Here is a 24,734-nt window from a genome sequence, read left to right as displayed (position 1 = left end):
CCCTGGTGAATCTGAAAATTACTGATTCTCTAATCGGAGATGCAGAGAGCTGGGGGGGGGGGGGGGGCTGCACTGAGGTGAGGGGCCCACCTGGCCGTGTAGCGGAGGGGCTGTGGGACTCAGATGCGCCTATCAGTGGAGTCATGTGCAGACTCACACAGCCTCCACTAGAGAGTTAGTACTTTTACCATATTCCTTGGAAATGAATCACGAAAACAACCAAATAGCCAAATGAGGAGTTAACGTTTGCTTTCAGAGACCCAAAGTATTCCACATGGTATTTGAAATTATTCTTCCTCTTCTTCTTTTTATTTATTTATTTATTTATTCCCTTCTGTTGCCTTTGTTGTTTTTTGTGATTATTAACATTGCTGTTACTGATGTCCTCGTTGTTGGCTAGGACAGAGAGAATTGGAGAGAGGAGGGGAAGACAGAGAGGAGGAGAGAAAGACAGACACCTGCAGATCTGCTTCACCGCCTGTGAAGTCACTCCCCTGCAGGTGGGGAGCCGGGGGCTCGAACCTGGATACTTACGCTGGTCCTTGTGCTTTGCGCCATGTGCGCTTAACCCGCTGCGCTGCCACCCGACTCCCCTTCCTCTTCTTTTTTAATTGAATACGACAGAGAGAATCGAGAGGGAAAGGAGAGAGAAAGAGAGAGGGGGGAGTCAGAGAGACACCTGCAGCACTGCTCCACAACCCATGAAGCTGTCCCCTGCAAGTGGGGTTGGGGCAGACCCATATCCGTGCACAATGTCATGAGTGCACTTTACAAGGTGAGCCACCACTGGCCCTGTTATTTGAGATTCTTTTGTAAGAAAATGTGTCTCTCTAGCTCCACCTACTTGGGGAAGTATAACTGGCAAATACCATTAGATTATTTGAAACATACGACATGATTCGATGTTTGGATCCCTTGAGAAAGGGTCACCGCCATGAGCAGAGTTAATAGCTAAGCCTGCAAGTTTCCTTCATTTTATTGTCACCATATCTAGGCACTGTGTGTGCGTTTGTGTGTGTGTGTGTGTGCGTGTGTGCGTGCGTGCGTGTGCATGTGCGTGCGTGTGTGTGTGTGCGTGTGTGAGTGTGCGTGTTTGTGTGTACGTGTGTGTGTCTGTGTGTGAGTGCGTGTGTGTTTGTGTGTGCACGTGTGTGTGCGTGTGTGTACGTGTGTGTGCGTATGTTTGTGTGTGTCTCTGTGTGAGTGTGTGTGTGCGTGTATGTGTGTTTGTGTGTGTGTCTGTGTGTGTACGTGTGTGCGCGAGTGTGTGCGTGTGTCTGTGCGTGCGTGTTTGTGTGTGTGTGTGTGTGAGTGCGTGTGTGCGTGCGTGTGTGTGTGTGTTTGTGAGTGTGTGTGTGTGTGTGTGTGAGAGTGTTTGTGTGTGTGTGTGTGTGAGAGAGAGAGGGGGGGGGGGGGGAGAGAGAAAGAAACGGGAGGTCTCTCCAGACCTACCATTTGTAGCTCTCAAACACGCTGCATGTGGGAGTGCTGGGGAGGGCGCCATGCTGGCTGTTCGGTCCCTGGGACATACTGATTCCAGAAGGAAAGTCTGGACCGTTTCAGCTACATGATCCATACCACCCACCGTTCCCCCACTGCACCGGACGGCTGCCAACCTGTCACTAGTCCCCACACACTGAGGCCATGTATCTAGTGTCCTCTTGGACGTGAGGGGATTGAGAATCTGTCTTTCTCTGCCTAACCTGACCCATTTGCTGTAATACCTCAAGGTCCATCCATGCTGGTGTAAATGGCAGGATTCCGCTCTCCTCTAAGCTAAAGTAGGAGGGAGGGAGGAAGGGAGGGAGGGAGAAATCAAACCTCACAACTTTTTTTTCCTTTTATTTATTTCTTTTAATTTTTATTATCTTTATTTATAGGATAGAAACAGGTAGACATCAAGATGGAAGGAGTGATAGGGAGAGAGACAAAGAAAAACCCGCAGCCCTGCTTCACCACTCGCAAAGCTTCCCCCCTGCAGGTGGGCAGTGGGGGCTTGAACCTGGGTCCTTGTGCACTCAACCAGGTGCGCCACCACCTGGTTCCCCCTCACAACCTCTTTATCCATCCCCCCCGCTGAGGAATACTTAGGATGTTTTTACCAGGTGTATTTCCACACTTGACGCACAAGACTGGGGAGTCATTCTATGTATGAAAACGTCTCTTCGATCTCCTATTCACCTCTCTGCAAACATTCATCAATGTCAGAATAATTTTCTGAGTATCGTTTTGGTCTTTGGGGTTAAATTCAATTATATTATGAATTATTATGCTGTCGGAAAACGGTTTTGAGCAACACAGAGAAAATATCAAAATGAAAGAGCAGAAGTGTTTCATGCACTGTACCTTGACCCAGCTCAGCGGGAAAGACTGAGGACAGGCAAACCTTGCCCGTGTAAGCGCTCTAACTGCAACTAAGATAACAAAGGAAGAGGGAGAAGTGAATCCAAATGAGCAGATAAACTGGCACATATTTTTATACTCTCAAAAAAAGGCTGAATATGGAATTTTGAAATAAGAGGAACAATACTATCAATCACAAGGTTCAGAGAAAAAAAAACAATCCCCAAAGAAAAGGAAAGAAAGGGGGCTCCATCAATACACCTGAGTGATAAGCGTCTCTTTAGTTAAGACTGAAGATGTCAAGCTACTAAAAGCCATTCTAGCTCTAATAATAAATACATACAGGTTACACTTAGACCCATAATTCACTGCTTAACAGGCAGTTTTAGGAGATAAAAATGCTCACATCGTTGCTAAATATCGCACATATCAAATACTTAACTAAATGAAATGACACGGGATGTTAGGACGTGGGTGGCATGCTTGTCAAACGCACAGAACTTTGAACCAGATGCTCTAAGTTCACGTCACAACTTTAACTTTTCACAGCTGATCTGAGCAATAGATGAATCGCTTAACCTCTGAGAAGTCACCTCTTCTTCACCGTTTTCAGCCCATCTTGGATGGAGCTTGAAAAATTCATGTGACGTGAAATAAGTCAGAAACAGAAGGATGAATATGGGATGATCTCACTCTCAGGCAGAAGTTGAAAAACAAGATCAGAAAAGCAAACACAAGTAGAACCTGAACTGGAATTGGTGTATTGCACCAAAGTAAAAGACTCTGGGGTGGGTGGGTGGGGAGAATACAAGTCCAAGAAGGATGACAGAGGACCTAGTGGGGGTTGTATTGTTATATGGAAAACTGGGAAATGTTATGCATGTACAAACTATTGTATTTACTGTCGAATGTAAAACATTAATTCCCCAATAAAGAAATTAAAAGAAAAAAAAAGAGAAGTCACCTCTTGGTAGATAAATGGGGAACAGCAACCACACACTTGAGAGGATTGTTAGGAGAGAAATAACAGACAACACAACCGGTACGGCAAACAGCACCAGGCAAGAACTCCGGGCAGCGATCTTTACCCGAAAACATGGCAAGCTGAAGATGACACTGATGGAGACTGATGGACAGGGCACACGCTTTACCGTAGGCACGACAAGACACAGGTTCAAATTTAGCCCCACAGCCCTGAGGGGAGAAGGTTCAGTGCTGTGGTCTCTTTCTTTCAGTCTCACTCATGCTGTTTTCTGTCTTTCTATCTGAAAAGTCAGTCACAGCAGTGACCCCCCCCCCCACACACACACACACACCGTGTTAGAGGCAGGGTATGTGGGAGACCTTCTTTCTTCCTAAATATTTTTGTTTTTTATTATTGGATAGAGGGAGGAAATAGACTCTCATAAAGGCAAATACAATAATTGTTCCAGATTCCTGCTGTGATATATAAAAAAAAATCAGCCTCAAGAAAAGACATCTCAAAATAACCAGCACACGGGTCCTTGGTCTTGGCTTCTAGTGGGTGGATACATTCCCCATTTCAGCTCAACCAGACTGAGAACAAGACTCTCTCTGGGAATCCACGCATGGAATAAACACACACGCACATACACTTCCAGAAGAGAACACGTGAGTCTGTTGTGGTTAAGTGTGTGCACTCTGTCTTTTAAAATTCCCCGGGTAATTCTAACGCACAACCAGATAAGAAGGCAATGAATCCCAGAACTCAGAAACAGTACCAGTCACAGCCTGATTTTCTCTCCTTCTCCTTCCCTACCTCACACACCTAGTTCTTCTCCAGCATTTTTTTTCTTATTTATTTTTGAGCATTTTATTTTTACTTTATAAAGGTCTTTTGAAAACATTTAATTTGATAGGACAAAGAGAAGTTGAGGAGAAACGGAGGTAGAGGTGAAAGAGAGAGACAGAGACAGCTGCAGACACGCTTCCCCACTTGTGAAGCTTTCCCCCTGCAGGTGGGGAGGGGGCGTCTTTATAGGTGGTGAAATGTGTACTTAACCAGGTGTACCACTTCCCGGCCCCTCATAACATTTTATACAATGTAAGTAAAGAGCATTTTATTCTTCATGAATTGATATTCACGAATATAGCTTTAAAATGTACCTCTGTTCAGTCACATAAGTGTACCTTAGACATCGACGTAAATAATCAGATGTCAAAACAATTGATATGTACGGATATTCCCCCTAGGTTACTGTTAAAGGTTACTTATAAGCAGAGGGACTGAGGGGGAAAGAAAGTATAAATGTCAAGCAAAAGGAAATTAAAATCACCAGATAAAGTTAATAAACACCAACTACAAAAATATCGTTGACTGATAGAATATCACATGAGCCCTGTTAAAGCCCATGTTCAGCGGGGAAGCAATGACAGAAGCCAGACCTTCCACCTTCTGCATCCCACAATGACCCTGGGTCAATGCTCCCAGAGGGATAAAGAATAGGAAAGCTATCAGGAGAGGGGATGGGATACGGAGTTCTGGTGGTGGGAATTGTGTGGAGTTGTACCCTCTTATCCTATGGTTTTTGTCAGTGTTTCCTTTTTATAAATAAAAAAGAATACCACATGAGCCATTAATATTTATAAGACATAAGAAAATGTCTTATGGACTTCCCTACAGGAAGTGTTTATAGAAATGATTTTCTGAAATCAACAACAAAAATCTCACCATTATTTTAATAGAATTCCAAGAGTGATAACAAAGATATAATTAAAGACAGCATCTTTTCCAAGAACTGGTATGTATCAAGGGGACAAGAAAGATATTAAACATGCCCAACAAGGAAATCAAGCAGAAACAATAAACTCAGGGCATTAGAAGCATTCCCCTGTTTCTCTTTAAGGCAAAGAATAATAAATAATAAAGCTAGTGGTCCCAACACAGTCTGTTCTCTTATCACTTTCTTCTCCTCCCTACTCAGGTAAATATCTCTCTTGGAAATAAGTCGGGACAAGGTTTTTTTTGTGTGTTCTGTTTGGGGAGAGAGGGGTCACATAATTTAGAAAAGTAGCCCTGTCAACATTTAGAGGGAAGGACACTGGGTTGCACCAGCCACACTGTGGAAAGAAAAAGAAAGAAAGAAAGAAAGAAAGAAAGAAAGAAAGAAAGAAAGAAAGAAAGAGAGGAAGGGAGGAAGAAACACCAGCCACACTGTGGAAAGAAAAAGAAAGAAAGAAAGAAAGAAAGAAAGAGAGAAAGAGAGAGAGAGAGAGAAGGAGGGAGGGAGGGAGGGAGGGAGGGAGGGAGGAAAAGGACATAATCTTTACCCTTGAGACATCATAATAGGCTGATTCCAATAAGGGCCTCATTACAGCTTTCTTGAAGGAATAAATCCAACACAATCTGCGTACAAGCTGGCCTCTTTATCTGCAGGGACTCTGGCTCAATAGAAATAACCACAGAGGCCGCATGGATTGAAAGGTTCATTCCCAAAATACAGTATTACATCCATGGGAAATCTTGAAAACACATCTCCTACAAAATGTGAACAAAATATTTTCTTTAAAATTTAACGAAAGGAGTCAGACCCAAATGGCAGGAACACAATTGAGTTCTAAAGCACTTTTGAAGAGGGGCGGGGGGCGGGGCGGGCTCAGCTCTCTGACATGACATCTCCAAACAAAATCATGAAAAGGTTTAAGAAACCCAGAACTCATCAGAGCCCCATCTCTTCAAAGTCTGTGGGAGAGAACACTTGTCTATAAGACCACGGAGATAACAGCCATGCAAAAAGACTTTCACGTCCAAAGTCTCAAAGTTTCGGGTTCGATCCCCAGCTCCACCAAGAAGCAGAGTTGAGCAGTGCTCTCATCCAGGAAGAGAAAATAGTGTCCGTGTTGTCTATCAAGCAATTGTGGAAAGAAGTGTTACTGGAATTTCCACCAGGGAGGCTCCTCTCCTCATCTGTGGTTTCGGATCACAAGATACTGACAGGGCAGTGATGGACAGATAGCCCCTTCTCAGAAATGTGAACCGATGGGTCACATTTATTCAACATAGGTATCCATTTCCTGGTCTGGAAGAATACAGGCCGTGTAACTATGTCATTGAGCTATACAAGCACGGCAATTTATTTTAACTATTAGAGACCAATGAATCACAAGATGAAAAGCCTTTAAATTCTATATATATATAGCCACTCCATACTGGTAAGAATTAGCAACAATGGGAAGTCGGGTGGTATCACCGTGGGTTAAGCGCACATGGCACAAAGCACAAAGACCAGCGTTAAGGATCCCGGTTCGAGCCCCCCGGCTCCCCACCTGCAGGGGAGTCGCTTCACAGATGGTGAAGCAAGTCTGTAGGTGTCTGTCTTCCCCTTCTCTCTCCATTTCTCTCTGTCCTAGCCAACAAGGACAACATCAATAATAACTACAACAATAAAACAACGAGGGCAATACATGGGAATAAATAAATATTTTAAAAATATGTTACAAAAAAGAATTAGCAACATCTTGAAATTGTTGCAGAGTTAACATCTCATGAACACTACATAAATAAGTTTCCTACTACTAGGGGCCAGGTGGAGGCATGCCTGATTAAGTGCACACATTACAGTGCCCAGGGACCCAGGTTCAAGCCCCTGGTCCCCACATGCAGGAAGAGTGCTGAAGGTGGGCTGCAGGTGTCTTCTCTGACTTTCTCTTTATCACCCCTCCCATCTCAAGATAGACCTCTACCCAATAATAAATAAATAAATATTTAAAAGTTTACTACTTACTAGCAAATAATCTTTCATCAAAGTCTCTCTGAGCACTAAAAATAAAGAAAACAATTCTATAAGAAAAATTAACATTGCTTTGAGTCATACACATCAGTTTCAGAGGAGGCCAGGACACACTTTTAGACAATGAGATGAGTCAATCAGCACTGGTAACAGAAATGCAAAGATGATTCAAAAGACACAGGTGACTCTTGCAGGTGTGCTATAGGTGACTGAGTTCATCTAAAGTTAGGAGCAAGACCCTCCCTACACTAGGGAGTATGGAGACACAGCTACATACGTATAGTCCCGTATTGGGGAAACTTGGGAAGTGAGTCCTTTTTAATGGAAACAAGGAAAAATATTTGTATCAGGCAGTTTAATAATCTGTAATATGAAAGCAGGATGAATGTTATATACACAATAATAGGGAAAATGATAAACACAGTACATGCACTACAGTGGAGAGCCTTGTAATCATTAGAACTTATTTCAGAGGGAGAATGAAAGAGGGGGTGTGTGTGCCTGTGTGTGTGTGTTCACTAACATGACACTCGTAGTCACTGAATCTGGAAGCGGTGGCTAGTCTGACTTCTTGCTACTGTTATGTTCCCATTTCTAAGCAGTAGTAGATAAAGATAGATGTTAGATGAGACAGCCAGTGAAGGGCTTAAATTGTTAAAGCATTCCCGGTCATTTTTTTTAAACACTAAACTACCTATAGTCTTAGTCCAGGCAGATCAGGAGCAGCTGGTCCTGTCAGTATCAAAGATATAGTTATTCATAAATAGCATTAAATGACACAGATCACGCTGAGGTCTTGTAAGGTAAAGTAAATCAAGTTCCCAATAACCTGGTTAGAATAATAATTATCTACTGCCCTCTTAAGTTCTAAGACAGAAAGAGCCCTTCATCATTCTCTCTAAAATCCGTATTTCTCCTAGTCTTGGAAGTTCTGGGACTTGGCTGGTATTTCTTGATGCTTCTCAACTTGATCCCCCACCCTGTGACACTGCCTCTGCTGACGTCAACTGCATCAGTGCGACCAGTGCCACGCGGCCAGGTGTCACTTCTGACCATCTCCAGAGACACTAAGCCCGAGATGTCACCCTCCCCCCCACCCCCAGCTCCAATAAGCTGTCACCAAGTTGCAGCTGCTACTAAAAGATCCTGGAACCTCACATCCCCAGAGCCCTGAACCCACTAGGGAAAGATCAAAACAGGCTGGGGGTGTGGATCAACCTGCCAAAGTCCACGTCCAGTGGAGAAGCAATTACAGAAGCCAGAACTCTCACCTTCTGCACCCCAGAAAGAATATTGGCCCATACCATAAAGATAAATAATAGGATAAATAGGAATAAGGAACAGGGAAGCGTCCAATGGAGGGGACGGGACAGAGAACTCTGGTGGTGGGAACTGTATGGAATTGTAGCCCTGCTATCTTACAATCTTATTAGTCATTATTAAAACACTAATAAAAAAGTAAAGCACTGAAGCAGATGAATGAAGCGGCCCTTCCTCGAATCCCTCCCTATGGACAGAGACAGGAAGGCGAAGGTCCAGTTGCCAAAGTCCTTTGCAGATTCCAGACTGGAGGCAGAGAGCATCTGCTTGTTCAAAGCCACAGGTGAGGTTTAAATGACTGAAGCTGAAACAGGGGCTTGCCCGGAGCAGCTATTACTGACACGCCTGGCAGCACAAGTGGGAGCGTCCCCAGGAAGTCCTGGGTTCTGTTCCCAAACAGTAGGTGACAAGAAGCCCGGCGAGAACACTCAAGCATGCTAGGAGAGGGAGCCGCCCTCCGCCTGCTGCCCACAGGGTGTTCACGAGACCTTGAGGTCAGAAATGAATCTTTTTCTTCTACTCCACACCCAAATTTTCAGAGAAACCAAAGTCTAAGTTTTAAATCTTTTGATGTTTTAAATAGTTCCGCCAGCCAGCAGTAACTGAAGGGGACTTCCACTAACATGTATAAGAAGCCCCAATTACAGGGAAGACTCAGACCTACTCTCTTTCAACTAAGTGAAAACATTTCTTAAAAAGTAATGTTAAGGGAGTCGGGCGGTAACACAGCAGGTTAAGCGCACATGGTGCAAAGCTCAAGGACCGGTGTGAGGATCCCGGTTCGAGTCCCTGGCTCCCCACCTGCAGGGGATTCACTTCACAGGTGGTGAAGCAGGTCTGCAGGTGTCTTTCTCTCCCCCTCTCTGTCTTACCCTCCTCTCTCCATTTCTCTCTGTCCTATCCAACAACAATGATAACAATAACAGCAACAATAATAACTACAACAACAATAAAAGCAACAAAGGCAACAAAAGGGAAAGAAATAAATATTTTTTAAAGGTTCTAAGTTAATGGAGCACAACTCGGCTGTTAAAATGATGACTTCACCTTCTTCACCTCATCTTGGATGGAGCTTGAAGAAATCCTGTGAAATGAGATCAGTCAGAAAGAGAAGGATGAAGATGGGAAGATCTCACTCATAGACAGAAATTGAAAAATAAGAATAGAAGGGGAAACACAGGCCTAGGTGGTGGCACACCTGGTTAAGCACACGTGTTATAGTGCTTAAGAACACAGGCTCAAGCCCCCGGTCCCCACCTGTAGGGGAGAAGCTTCATGAGTGGTGAAGCAGTGCTGCATGTGTCTCTCTGTCTCTCTCACTCTCTATCACACCTTTCCCTCTCAATTTCTGGCTATCTCTATCTAATAAATAAATAAAGATAATAAATTAAAAAAAAATAAGAGGAAATACAAAGTAGAACTTGGCCTGGAGTTGGTGTACCGCACCAAAGTCAAGGGCTCTGGGGTGGGGGGGACATACAGTGTGATGTGGGAAAGTGAGAAATATCACGCAATCACCACCTTGTGTTTTATTGTGGACTGTAAACCATTAGTCCCAATAAGAGGGGGAAATTTATTTTAAAGGAATAAATGTGCTGAAAATGAGAGCGTGTGTGACTCAAGCATCTACGAGGAAGCGTGTGAATCAAGTCTCCTGTAGACACACATCTTACATCATGAAGCCCAACCATCAGCTGGGACCTTACTGGAGAGTCTAGACAAAGTAGTCTAAAATTTCAAGTTCATCTCAAGGAGAAGATATTCCAACAGCACTTCTCGATAAATTCACAAAGTAAGTAAAGAAACAAACAAATAAAGAGAACATCCAAAGAGGAAGTCTGAGAGCAGGGAAGCCCCTGATACACCAAACAGGAGTTCACAGAGCCCTGTGTGTTCCTATTTTAGGTAGATTCTTCTCATTTTACGTTTGTATGTTCAATGTGGCTTCTTAATCTTGCACGTGCACAAGAAAGGAAGAAGAAGGAGAAGAAGAAGGAGGAGGAGGAGAAAGAGTAGCTGAAATATACAGGCGAATTAAGAAATATTTGAGGCAGGTTATTTCTTGCATAGCAGCAGCAGAGAAACCAAGCAAATATGTGATTAATACAGTCCCACATTTTTCAGCACATGCTGACTATATTAACATATCTCATTGATTCATTCAAGAGGTGTTTAATAAGCCTCTATTGTACAGATTCAGCAGAGAGACAGCAAGTTTAAAGTTCCCCGGTTAGTATTTTTGTTTTGAAAGGCTAGTGGGAGAGCTGGATGGGAGAGGATGGGTCAGAGTATTAACAAACAAATTGGACAAGACTTATAGTTTTATACCTTTAGGCTCACTCTGGTCAAAAACTAAAGTAAATTAGGTCAAAGAAGAAAATGTTCTTAAGACTAGAGAATATGCTTCCATTTTATACTCTTTCTAGACAGTGAAACAAAATGACCAAGGAGACCACTTTCTTCCTCAGAAGGCCATGATGCTAGAATTTTCTTAACGCAACTCACACGTCACTTTGAGTATCTACTTCTAGGTGAGAAAAAAGTCCCTCTCAGACACACTGAAAGCTAATATGGAGATTTCAACTTAAGAGATATGGGAAGACCAGGAAGGAAATTGGGAGGGACTTGTGTGCACAAGTCTGTAATCCTATGAATAGAATCTCACTCTCTTATTTTCCTTCCCCACCCCATCCCACTCAATTTCACTATCTCTTTGCAAAAATTAATTATTAAAATAAAACTTAGATTCAAAATATGGGTATATAAATAATTACATGCCCTAAACAGCAAGATTTTTTTTTTTTAATCAGAAAATCTAATAGCAATACAAAATAGAAAGTTGTCTGAGGATTGGAGAGCTCGCTCACTAGTTAGGACTTGTGGCTGATATGTGCACAATCCACATTCAAAACCAGATATCATGAGAGGTCCCACGGCACCAGAGGAGGGTCAAAACAGGGTAAGTGTCTCTCTGTCTGTCAGTAAATTGTGAGGATGTGGTAAAGCCTGGCAGGGCTTGACCTGAGGAGTGTGTCTATCCTGTCAGTCTCTCTCTCTACCGAGAGGTTGAGCAAGGAGGGGCAGGAGTAACCCCAAAGGTTTGCCCCATCTTATCAGACTCCCTGCCACACAAAGCACCCTGCATTCCTGATACTATGGCCTGCTCCCTTATTATCTACATAATCATTGTTTTGCCTGAAAGATCCCCACCCATTCCACTCCTTTGATCTATCTTCTTTCTACCCTCAGACCCTCCCTGCCTGCAGGGTATTATTAATACTACCAGTTAAAACCCTCACAACAGTTGCTAAGGAAGTTCCTACTTTTCCCAGCCTCTTTGCCTTTCTCCACCCCTTTCCAAACCATGTCAAGCCATTTCCGTTTCTGACTTGCCACTTCTGGGTCTGCCCTTTAAACGCCTTGGCTCTCTGATCAATAAAGAATCGAATTGCCTCGCCACCACGAGCTCTGTTCATGAGTCATCTCCCTCGCGTCGCTGAGTGAGTAGCAGCACAGGCTGGCTCTGGTCGCTTTCTCTCCAACCCAGAGAGTATGCGCCCGAGAAGAGGCACCCCCACACTAGCCCAGCATCTGTCTCTCTCTGAATGAAAAGTGGAGTATGAAACTATGAAACTGAGCAGATATAAGCCTCCAATTCCACACAGAAAAAAGGTTCCCTGAACGCTGACGTAAATATCTAGAAGTACACATAGGAAGGATTGGAGATGACTGAGAATTGATACTAGAACTCAAGTTACCTTTCTGTCACAGGTTTTAGGGCTATTAGCAGTGTTTTGCTTGAGGAAGCCAGCTGTTGTGGACCAGCGCGTGGGATTCTTCCGAGAAGGCTCTTCAGAAGAGAAACTGTTATCACTGATGGATGTGGAGAGGCCAATCAAGGCTGGGTCACTGCTCCGTCGGACATGAAGAGGCATGTCTACAGGAGGGAAACGAAAAACATGATCGTGCTTTCATTCATTCACTCCTTCTTTTATTTTAAGATAGCTAACATTTGGAAATGACACTGTAGAAGGAAGGTGGCTAATCTCAGGGATTGTACAACTGAGGGTGGAGAGAGTTCTTTAATGAGTCAGTATTTGATGCAGAAACTCCATTCTCCCCTGTAAAGCACTCAGTGGTGAGAGAAAGGTGGAGGTCTGGGCTGGTCTGTGTGACTTGACGGTTCCACACAGCACCTGACTGCCACCACGAGTCACGCGGGAGGCTCCGGGCAGGCAGCTGGATAGCCTCTGGCTCCTGTCCACCCACAGCAATCACAGAGCACACTTGGCCAGAGCATACTAAGCGCTGAAGGACACAGTGCTTGGATTAGTGTCTGAGACATGCTGTGTACAGAAAGCAACAAGAACCATGACTATTTCTGCTGTCCCCCATGCTCTGAACAATGTATTACACATATTCAAAAATCTAAATGAGGAGGCTGGGCGATGGTGCACTGGGTTAAGCACACACAGTGCCAAGCGCAAGGACCAGCACAAGGATCCCGGCTCCCCACCTGCAGGGAAGTTGCTTCACAGGCGGTGTAGCAGGTCTGCAGGTGTCTGTCTTTCTCCCCCCCCCCCACCTCCGTCTTCCCCTCCTCTCTCCATTTCTCTCTGTCCTATCCAACAACAGCAGCAGCAGCAGCAGCAACAATGGAAAAAATGATGGCCACAGGAGCAGTGGATTCATACTGCAGGCACTGAGCCCCAGGGATAGTCCTGAAAACAAAACAAAAACAAACAAACAACAACAACAAAGAAAAACCTGAGTCAGGAGAAGAATGCCACCATTTGATCGCATCTGCTGGGAGAAAACTCCAGAACTGTAAGCCTCTTTAACTAGTCTAGGGAAGAACTCTGTGGAACAGAACGTTTCTTTTATTCAGTCAAGAGAGCATCATGTCATTTTGTTTTTTTCACCTTTGAGATTAACAGGAGTCCTGAACATAATACACTAACACGTAGGCAGTTTCTGCCACATGTACACAGAATTACAGGAGACTCTAGTAACTCTATAAAAAAGAGGCCTGTTTGCTATAGCTGTGACTAAAACAATGACAAGCTAACGTCTGGGTCAGCTAAGCCACACATCTTTGCAGATATGATCAATGTTACAGCCTAGAAGAAAGAGAACCATCAGAACCAAAGGATAACAGCACAGTTTGAAACAACTCCTGAGAGCTAGAATCGGGAGCACTGCACCTCTAACCTGGGTGAAGGCACTTAAAAGTATAATCAAGAAGAACAAAACTTGGTTATGTGTAGTGGACTCTGTTTTCAAAAATGAGTATGCAGTTATTTAGAATAGCCAAAGAGTGGAAGCAGCCTACACGCCCATCAATACATGACTAGCTAAAGAAGTTATGGACAGATACTCCATGGAATACTTCTCTGCAATCAAAAAAGATGACATTGTGTCCTTTGACACAAAATAGACAGAACTGGAGGTGATGTTGCTTAGTGAAAAAAGAGTTGAAAGACAACGACGAGATGGTTATGTGGTATCTAGAGAACTGATACACATTAACTTGAAAAAAAAACAAAAAAGTAGAGTATTTCTTTTTTTTAAAGAGGATTATCTTTTTTAATTTTTTTAATCTTTATTTTTAATACAGACAGAGAGAAACTGTGAGGGGAGGGGTAAATAGTGCGGGAGAGAGACAGAGAGACACCTGCAGCCATGCTTCACCACTTGTGAAGCTTTCCCCCTGCAGGTGGGGACCAGGGGCTGGAACCCGGATCCTTGCGCACTGTAATGTGTGCGCTTAGCCAGGTGTGCCACCGCCTGGCCCCAAGTAGAGTATTTCTAAGACTTCTGAGAACGCTGGTGGTGATCTTTGAGAGGTGGACTGGTGAAGATGGAGAACTCTGGTGATGCCTCATTCCAATGAATGCGCACACCTTAAAGAAACTCAGAAAATTCACCAGTGGTCTTTAAAGAAAAGGAAAAAAAAAACACACACAGAAAAAAATGAACAAAAAAAAAACACCCGTGATAACAAAATAATCACACAGAAGTACAATTCAAGTCCAAAATAACTACAGAGACTATATTATTTCACTGAAATAAAACTCAGATTCAGGGAAAAACTAGTAAAGTCATCGGCCCCTTGAAATATACCTAAAATAGACCTACTAGCTTTTTCCAAAATGGAGACCTCAAATCTCATCTGCTATATTCTTGCCTTTAGGTTCCAGATTATTAAACAAGTCATTCTGCTTTATATCTTAATGCTTTTTTCAGTCCCCAAGTTACAGATGTTACCATGATGCCAACCTGGGCAGACGCCCTCACCCGTGTGTCCCGGAACCTCCCCTCCCCAGATCCCTGCCCCACTAAGGAAAGACAGAAACAGGCTGGGGGTGTGGATTCTCCTGCCGACACCCATGTCCAGCGGAGAAGCAATGACAGAAGCCAGAACTCCCACCTTCTGCTCCGCATAAAGAATTTGGGTCCATCGGGAGTCGGGCTGTAGTGCAGCGGGTTAAGCGCAGGTGGCGCAAAGCACAAGGATCAGCATAAGGATCCCGGTTCGAACCCCGGCTCCCCACCTGCAGGGGAGTCGCTTCACAAGCAGTGAAGCAGGTCTGCAGGTGTCTATCTTTCTCTCCTCCTCTCTGTCTTCCCCTCCTCTCTCCATTTCTCTCTGTCCTATCCAACAACAACAACAATAATAACTACAACAATAAAACAACAAGGGCAACAAAAGGGAATAAATAAATAAAATAAATATTAAAAAAAAATTAAAAAAAAAAAAGAATTTGGGTCCATGTTCCCAGAGGGATAAAGAACAGGGAAGCTTCCAGTGGAGGGGATGGGTTATGGGAGCTCTGGTGGTGGGAACAGTATGGAAATTTATTGTATAAATAAACTAAATAAAGAAATAAAGAAACATCTCACTCTACTTGTTTCCCAAATGTCCTAAATGCATTGCATTCACAATTCGGATTAAACAAGCAGAACAGTCATCTTCTGTTGGGAGAAGATCACCGTGATAATCTGTCTGTCTGAAACAGACATAGTCTATCAGCAGTTGATGCTTTGTCACTGTTAAGAGAGAAAGAGACTAGAAAGTGACAGCAGGACCCATAGATGCCTGGGTGCTTGGAGGTGGGGTGGGGAGGGCAGGTGCCAAGACCTTGCAGCATTTGCATTAACTGCAAAGTGCAGGCTGTCCCAGGGGCCCTTCCTGTGAGTTCTCCACGCAAAACCTTTTTTTGCTCTCATGTTGGTGCAGCTGGAGAGGGAAGCAGTGGATGGTCTGACTCTGTCCCCTGTGCTGCCTCTCACCAGTCTGACCTGAACTTTCATCTCAGGACTCCAAGGAGGAGTTTTTGTTGAAGTAGCAGGTGACAGCTATCGAGTTTGACCATACTGGCTAAGAAAATGAAGACACGTCAAGTATCAGTTCGATTTAAGTTTGCAATAATAAACCCCTTATGTGTCAGCATAAACAACAGTTTTATGAAGACACACTTTCACTAAATAAAACACCCAGTGGGAAGAATAGCAGTGTTTTGGATTTTGCTGAAGGCATCTGGAATCTCATCTCTGCATCTGCATTCAGTCTGGTGCAATATGACATGTATATGAAGAAAAGAACGCCACAGGTATTTACCTAGAAAGGAGATGAGCGTTCCAGGAATCTTTTAGTTTAACTGTAGATAGTCTTCTTTGATATTAAATCCAAATGACAAATGAGAGCTTTATCAGAGGGTAGCTACAATACAAACTTTTTATTCTTGGATACATTCAAGTTTATTTGCTTATCTAACACATTCAATAGATCTTTTCCCCACAGGCAGATATTTGTAACATTAGTTATTTAGAACACATTAATTACCGGGTGATGTCAGGCTTTCAAATGTTGATGTTTCTTTTCAGCAGGAAATCACAGATCTGAACATCATTCCCAATTGGTCAGAAAAGTCACTATGTATCAGGAAGCCCTCATACTCACAGTGTGGTTTAAAATCAACACCAGAAACAAATCATGCCAGGCTCCCTTCAAGCCTCTTCCACAAACTATGCCAGACACTGGAGGGCCACAGTTATCTTTTTTTTTGTTCTTCTTCCAAACCAAAATGGCATCGTGGTTTAAAAAAAAAAAAAAAAAAAGACGGGAGTCGGCGGTAGCACAGTGGGTTAAGCACATGTGGCGTGAAGCTCTAGGACCTGTGTAAGGATCCTGGTTCGAGCCCCCCCGGCTCCCCACCTGCAGGGGAGTCGCTTCACAGGCGGTGAAGCAGGTCTGCAGGTGTCTGTCTTTCTCTCCCCCTCTCTGTCTTCCCTTCCTCTCTCCCATTTCTCTCTGTCTTATCCAACAACAACAACAATAACTACAGCAATAAAACAACAAATGCAACAAAAGGGAATAAGTAAATAAAAAATTACAAAATTACAAAAAAATTAAAAATAAATAAATAAAATTAAAAAAAGACAATCCAACCTTCCCTTCCAAATCAAGCCATCATAGGAAAGTTTTTCTCAAGACAACTAGTGAGCATCAATATGTAAAAGTAATTTAGAAGTGCCTCCCTGTCATAACTAGTAGAATATAAATTATCCAGCTAGGAGTACAGACATAAGACAAGTAATGGTTTTACCACTTCTTCAAGGGCTGGTGGTAAAAATGTTTCATTGTCTGCTTTTTTTTTAATATATATATATTTATTTATTTTCCCTTTTGTTGCCCTTGTTTTTCATTGTTGTAGTTATTGATTTCACCATTGTTAGATAGGACAGAGAGAAATGGATAGAGGAAGGGAAGACAGAGAGGGGGAGAGAAAGACAGACACCTGCAGACCTGCTTCACCGCCTGTGAAGTGACTCTCCTGCAGATGGGGAGCTGGAGGCTCAAACCGGGACCCTTACGCTGGTCCTTGTGCTTTGCGCCATGCTGGTTTGTTTTAAATTTGAATGTGTTATGCCGAGGGATACACACTTTACTCATCAGTGTCAAGGCCGTAATGGTGCAGGTGTCCCCTCAGGGAGAAACACAAGATGTGTCTTAGTCTGTGTCACCTTGAAAAGGACTGGTGACCCCCAAGGACCCAAACATTGCAAGTGCACCACAGCCTGGATGTGTGATTCTCGCTTCAGAGAAGGCTCCCTCCCTAGACCTCAGTCTCTGAATGTATAAAAACCAGAGGCTACTGGGAGTCGGGCAGTAGCACAGCGGGTTAAGCGCACGTGGTGCAAAGCGCAAGGACCGGCGTAAGGATCCCAGTTTGAGCCCCCAGGCCCCCACCTGCAGGGGAGTCGCTTCACAGGCGATGAAGCAGGTCTGCAGGTGTCTTTCTCTCCCCCCTCTCTGTCTTCCGCTCCTCTCTCCATTTCTCTCTCTCCTATCCAACGACAGTGACATCAACAATGGCAATAATAATAACGACAATGAGCCTACAACAACAAGGGCAACAAAAGGGGGGGGAAATGGCCTCCAGGAGCAGTGGATTCATGGTGCAGGTACCAAGCCCAGCAATAACCCTGGAGGAAAAACAAAACAAACAAACAAACAAAAAACCAGAGGCTACATCATGGGTCAGGCTGCATAAGCTTTTTACTTCTTAAAAAAAAAAAAATCACATTGGTCCACTTGAGTTCATATGCTGCTGAGTCCCCAAAAAGTCTCTTCCTAACAGAATGTTTGACAATCAAATGTACTAGAGAGAACAGACAAGCATTTTGGAGCCAGGACCTGGCTTCAAGTCCCCAGCCCCCAACTGCTGAGGGAAAGTTTCACAAGAGGTGAAGCAGGTCTGCAGATGTCTCTCTGTCTCCCTCCCTATTTCCCTCTTGCCTCTAAATGTCTCTCTGTCCTGTCTAAAATAAATAAATAAATAAATAAATAAATAAATAAATAAATAAATAAATAAATAAATAAATGGGCTGAGAGTTGGTGCACCTGGTTAAGCGCACATAGTACAAAGCACAAGGACCGGCATAAGGATCCCGGTTCGAGCCCCCGGCTCCCCACCTGCAGGGGAGTCGCTTCACAGGCGGTGAAGCAGGTCGTCAGGTGTCTGTCTTTCTCTCCCCTTCTCTGTCTTCCCCTCCTCTCTCCATGTCTCTCTGTCCTGTCCTATTAAGAAAATGGAAAAAATAGCCTCCAGCAGCAGTAGTGGATTCATGGTGCAGGCACTGAGCCCCACTGATAATAACCCTGGAGGTAAAAAATAAATATAAATAAATAAAATCTACAAAATTAAAAGGCATTTCAGAGCAGTGATAGGCACCTCTCCAAGCAGGCTGAAGGTTTGCCAGCAAAACTAGAAAGTAAAAACACACAGAGTTCAAGGACTAGCTTAAGGATCTTGGTTCGAGCCCCGGCTCCCCACCTGCAGGAGGAGCTGCTTCACAAGCGGTGAAGCAGGTGTCTTTCTCTCTCCCTCTCTGTCTTCCCCTCCTCTCTGTCCTATCCAACAACAACGACAGCAATAACAATAACAACAACAATAACTACAGCAGCAATAAAAAAACAACAAGGGCAACAAAAGGGAATAAATTAATATTTAAAAAAGCAACAGAGTTGAAGGCAGTGGTGCAGCAGACGTCACAATGGCACGACAACCTCTGACAAGCTGCTTCTCATGGAACAGAGTGTTCAAAATGGCTGGTCTTACCGAGAAAATGAATCACGGAACACAACTGCCTGAGTCACCCGTCAGGCTTCCCTCCTCTCTCTGTTCAGATAAGACATCAAAAAAATCATCTATATATTTTTGTCTTGGTCACAGAGAAAATATGAATCTAGGCTCTGATTCCCCCTCTGACAGCTCCCTGATTCTAAGGTCCACAGCCGACCTTGGCATTAGGAATACTCTGCTCTGATTTGTATGTGATTTGGTAAGGCAGGGACTTCTCACTTCAGGTAATTTGGTCATTAGCATTACAATCCTTCATCCCTGGTTTTAGGAAAATGGAAGCATTACAAAACATGATAATCAAACTTTCCCTGTAATCTTCGGACTTATTTAATACGTGGATTTTCAAAGCAGAGCTTCTGAAATATTAAAAAGAAAATTCAAAGACAAGAATCTTCAATAATTAAGCTGTGGGATGGTACGAGCAGGGACCAGCGCAATGTCACCACCAAGTCTGGGATGGAGGTGGCGGAGTGTGTTTGATGTGTGCTTTCCTTTGAAGAGCGGCTAGAACGGCCGCAAAGCCGCATCAGGAGACTTCACACTCTCCGTGGCGCTAATGCACTGCAAATATTGATCTGCCTCTCTAGCTAAGCTGCCTTTTAAATAAGTGGAAACCGGCAAATCTAATAATACATTCAAGCAAATACGAAAAGGGCAGATACATACATTTTTAACTGCTAACTATCTCATCTGCCTTCTCCCCCCCCCCCCCACCGCTTTTCTTTCGCTCATTCTTCTAGTGGTTTCTGAATTATTTAACCATACAAGGCAACGAATGAGCCTTCCTCAGGAGCAGACAGAAGCCGTCGAGGTATTTAATCAGATTTAAAGATAATATGCAGTCGTGCATGTTCTCTTAGGGGGAAATAATGATGTAAGCAGCATGATGACTCTTCATGTGAAAAGAAGACCAACTTTTCCATCTCCAGAGCAATTACACGTTTTCTTTTCTTTTCTTTTCTTTTTTTAAATCACTTTGGGAGGCGGGCGGTAGCGCAGCGGGTTAAGCGCACATGGCGCAAAGAGCAAGGACCAGCTTAAGGATCCCTGTTCAAGCCCCCAGCTCCCAACCTGCAGGGAAGTCGCTTCACAGGCGGTGAAGCAGGTCTGCAGGTCTCTCTCTCTCTCCTCTCTCCATCTTATCCAACAACAGTGACATCAAAACAACAATAATAATCACAACAACAATGAAAAACAAGGACAACAAAAGGGAAAATAAATAAATTTAAAAAATCATTTTATTTATTTATTATTGGATAAAGACAGAGAGAAATTGCGAGGGGTGACAGAGATAGAAAGGGAAAGAGACAGAGAGACACCTGCAGCCCTGCTTCACCACCCATGAAGCTTCCCCCTGCAGGTAGGGATCACACATTGAACCTGTAATGTGTGTATTTAACCAGGTGCGCCACCACCTGGCCCCAACAATCCTGCATTTGCTAAGACATGTCACACAGTGAAAAAGACCAAGTCCTTAACACATACCACGGAGGTTAAAACAAAAACAAACAAACAAACAAACAAACCTGTTGCCAGGATTTTTAAGGGGATCTGATATGTGTTACCCTTTATTCAGCAGTATTCTCATTCACCAAGGCAAAGTCTCTGGCTAGAAATCTGTGCATTTTCTAAGGTAAGGCAGAAAATAGCTTGACAAAACAGTCAAGGACTCAGAAAGGGGGTTTGGGGGATAGGAATGAGCATCATCAGTATTTTGTAGCTTGTGTACAGAAGCAATAAGTAAATGAATGTTGTGGTTAGGATCTGCCTTGGAGGTGAACGGAGAAACCACACCAACAGATGCCCTCACTGACACTTTAAGGGTGGGTCAGAGGCTGCAGTGTTCCTCTGGGGCCCAGCAGCACCCAGAGAGCTTGTTACCTGGCTTCCTGTCCTGGCCAATTTGGATTTGCCGGCAGTGCTGAGCAGGGAGAGGCAGGGCTTGTCAAGGCTGCGACGATGGGGTGATGGGAGGTTGACTGGGGGAAGGTTACATTTAGAAAACATCTTTCTAACAGGCTGGGTGTATCGCTCGACCTGCCAATGACCGTGTCCACCAGAGAAGCATCACAGAAGCCAGAACTCTCACCCTCTGCACCCCATAAAGAATTTTTGGCCATCCTCCCAGTGGGGGAGAAATAATAAGGGGAAGATGCCCAGAGGGCTCTGAACTCCAACTCCATCAGGACCCAGTGAGAGAAGAGGAAAAAAAGGGAGGGACATTTGGATGTAGTAATAGGCATAGGTGTGACTTGGAAAGGAAGAGACAGCAGGACCATAGGAAAAAATAAATGAGCAAACATATACAAATCTAGACAGATAGTTGTAGAAATAATAGTCAACCCATATCTGCAACCTTGTGAGAACGGCTGTAGCTTCCAGTGGGGAGAGAACTCTGGAACTGTGGGGGGTGCGAGTGGCACAGAATTATACCCATTACCTTATAATTTTGTTAATCAGCATTAAGTCACTAATAAAATTAAAATAAAAAAGTAGCTGACCACTTGGTGGCATCTGCCCCACAGCAGCTGTGGCACCTGGTTCCTTAAGGCCCTCACACCCATCACACGCCAGCCAAGGGTGTATGGTGAGGAAAAGGCAGCTGAGGAGGGCTGAATGGAGAGGCTCGTCACAGGGAAGGGCAACAGGGGGACAGGAATGTCCACATTCTAGCCCCTGGATACGCTTACAATATGTGCTTATAATCTGACTGTGATGCATCTGTAAGCAGGCCTCAATACAGGACGGAAAAACTGAGAGATAATAAAGGTTAAGAGTGTGTTGACACTAGTCCAGCCTTTAGGTTCATGATTGTCCAACAGTTTGTTTGGCCTTATATGCTAACTCTCTTTTCAGCCACCAGGTTCCAGATGCCAGCAAGATGCGACCAGACTTCCCTGGACAGACGACCCCACCAATGTGTCCTGGAGCGCCGCTTCCCCAGAGCCCTGCCCGACTAGGGAAAGAGAGAGACAGGCTGGGAGTATGGATCCACCTGTCAACACCCATGTTCAGCAGGGAAGCAATTACAGAAGCCAGACCTTCCACCTTCTGCATCCCACAGTGACCCTGGGTCCATGCTCCCAGAGGGATAAAGAATAGGAAAGCTATCAGGGGAGGGGATGGGATAGGGAGCTCTGGTGGTGGGAAATGTGCAAAGCTGTACCCCTCTTATCCTATGGCTTAGTCAGTGTTTCCTTTTTATAAATAAAAAAAATTAAAATTAAAAGAATATATGGACAGTCTGAGATGGAGCAGTGGTTAGCGCAGGCTGGCCTTCACTGGGTGAGCAGTGGTAGCAAGTAGAGGCGGTGAAGGTCAGACTGAACCTTTACTGAGAAGGCGGCTTCTGTAACCCCGGCTAGCTTCTGCCCTCCTAAAAGGTGTCCCACACACCCCCAGTGGTGTATCTTGTGCTGAAGTTAAACCTTCCCAGACCCAGCTGTGCAGGAAAGATCACAGACTCAGGCAGCCAGACCCTGAGCAACGGGCCCAAGTCCCTCCCCATAACCTCGCAGCCTCCACTTCTGTGAGGACGCTTTGCTCTCCAGCCTGCACCCCTACATGAGCCTGGACCGTCCCTTTGTTTGGGGCCAGAGTTAGCAGAATGAGCTGAGCTCCTGGCCCGAGTGTAAAGAAAAGGCTTCCGTCATCTTGATTATTCAGAGACCCTTAACAAGGGGATGTGCGAGGCCTTAGGAGCTGTGGTTTGCACTGCAGCTAGGAACGGGCCTGCCTTTCTTCTTAGCCCACCCTCCATCGCTGCCCTGGGGGCACCGTCCTGCCTCACCTGGGCACAAGGCAGAGGACACAGAGCCCGCTGGTGTGACAGGAGACAGGAGAGGCTGGCCCCTTGCCCACTGGGGTCAGAGGACTTGCTGGCCTGGATGCCATGGGTTGTTCTTTGTTCTACTCTGCTGCCTGCCACCTTTCTCTCCTCTCTCTCCCTCTCACTTATCCTTCTCACCTCTCACCTCTCTCTCCCTCCCTGTCCCTCTCTCTCCCTCTCTCTCTCTCTCTCTCTCTCTCTCACACACACACACACACACACACACATACACACACACACACACACACACACACACACAAAGCTTGTTTTAGTTGGTTAAGGTGCAAAAGATGAACAGCAACAACAACAAATCACTTCCCAACTATTCAAAGATTCCAAGCAGGGGTTCTGCTCTCATCATCCACTGAGGGAGCGGGGAGAGGGGTTGAGGTGCCCGAGTGGCTCTCCTGCCGGTGAAAAACCGGTGACCCTGGAGTCCTCTTCAGGAACAGTCCAGCTCAAAGAAACGAGTGCAGAGTGGGAACCCCAGCCAGTGAGACAGGAGTGATGGGGAGCCTGACAGGGTGGGTTCTGCCCCTTGGCTCACAGCCCGGTCCCATTCTTTTTATTGTTGTTATTGTTGTTGTGGCAGGTAGAAGGCCCAACCACTTCAAACTACAAACACCTGTCCAGCACCTGTCGGCCACGACTATTCTGAACAATGACAAAAGGTACTGGATGTCTGTTCTAGGGTTCTCTGACCATTATTTATCCTTCTAAGTGAATCATTCTATGAAACGTTTAAAAGGTGACAGGGGCTGGGTGGTGGTGCACCTGACCGAACACACATGTCACAATGAGCAAGGCCCCAGGTTCGAGTCCCCGGTCCCCACCTGTAGGGAGGAAAGCTTTGCAAGTGGTGAAGCAGGACTGCAGGTGTCTCTCTGTCTCTCTCCCTACCTCCCCCTTCTCTCTTGATTTCTGGCTGAATCTATCCAATCAATAAATAAAGATAAAACAAATAAAAAGTTTAAACAGCAACAAATGCTCCAGTAGCCCACAAAATACCTAGTCACAGGCTCGGGCAAGGGAGAGGCTGAGGCTCTAAAGACGTGAGCAGAGCCATAAAGGTCCCGGGGTGCCCAGGGGCCCAGGCGCCAGGGGCCAGAGGTGAGCGGGAGACATGATTCAAACAGTTGGCACTAGAGAGTCTCCCGGGGAGAAGACTGGCGTGTGGGAGTATTATTTTTGTACATGTAAAGGAACAGCTTAATGAGCAAGAAAGGATTTGAAGTGGAGAAGGTGAGAATGGGAACCAGAAAGAAACCAGGTGAGGTAGTGACTGAGTCTGTCTCCCTGGCCCTCTCACTCTCAGGACCCACAAGAGGCACCAGGGTGCCACTGATGGAGTTATCCAGGCCGGTTACGTCCTGCAGAGTCACAGCAAACCCTGAACCGCTGTTCCTGGGAGAGCTATAAAACCCGGTTAAGAGCCGCTGGTCACAACATTTTCACCCACTGATGAAAACATAACTTCGTGTTCTGTGTGTTAGATTCAGTGTCAGCTTAATTAATAAACAGTGCTTACGCATTAGCATTAACCTCACAGGCACCAGGCCTAAAATTCATGCCTGAAAGAACCTATGTTTTCAAGAGCCGGGCGGTAGAGCAGCGGGTTAAGCGCATGTGGTGCAAAGCACAAGGACCGGCGTAAGGATCCCGGTTCGAGCCCCTGGCTCCCCACCTGCAGGGGAGTCGCTTCACAGGTGGTGAAGCAGATCTGCAGGTGTCTGTCTTTCTCTCCCCCTCTCTGTCTTCCCCTCCCTCTCTCCATTTCTCTCTGTCCTATCCGACGACATCAATAACAATAACGACAACAATAAAACAAGGGCAACAAAAGGG

The 24,734-nt window shown here is 44.9% G+C and overlaps 1 protein-coding gene across 13 annotated transcripts in view; it reads right to left on the bottom strand.

Moving 5' to 3' along the window:
• Nucleotides 1-24,734, bottom strand: part of PARD3 (par-3 family cell polarity regulator) — a 652,495-nt gene that overhangs the window by 373,922 nt on the left and 253,839 nt on the right. For all 13 annotated transcript variants that reach the window (XM_060192488.1, XM_060192489.1, XM_060192482.1 and 10 more), the window contains one exon: nucleotides 12,173-12,351. In XM_060192488.1, the coding sequence (XP_060048471.1) occupies nucleotides 12,173-12,351 (179 nt within the window). The remainder of the gene's footprint in view (nucleotides 1-12,172; nucleotides 12,352-24,734) is intronic.

This window comes from Erinaceus europaeus, chromosome 6, assembly GCF_950295315.1.
Source record: "Erinaceus europaeus chromosome 6, mEriEur2.1, whole genome shotgun sequence".
Classification (NCBI taxonomy): Eukaryota; Metazoa; Chordata; class Mammalia; order Eulipotyphla; family Erinaceidae; genus Erinaceus; species Erinaceus europaeus.
This window is presented reverse-complemented; position numbering and strand designations above follow the sequence as displayed.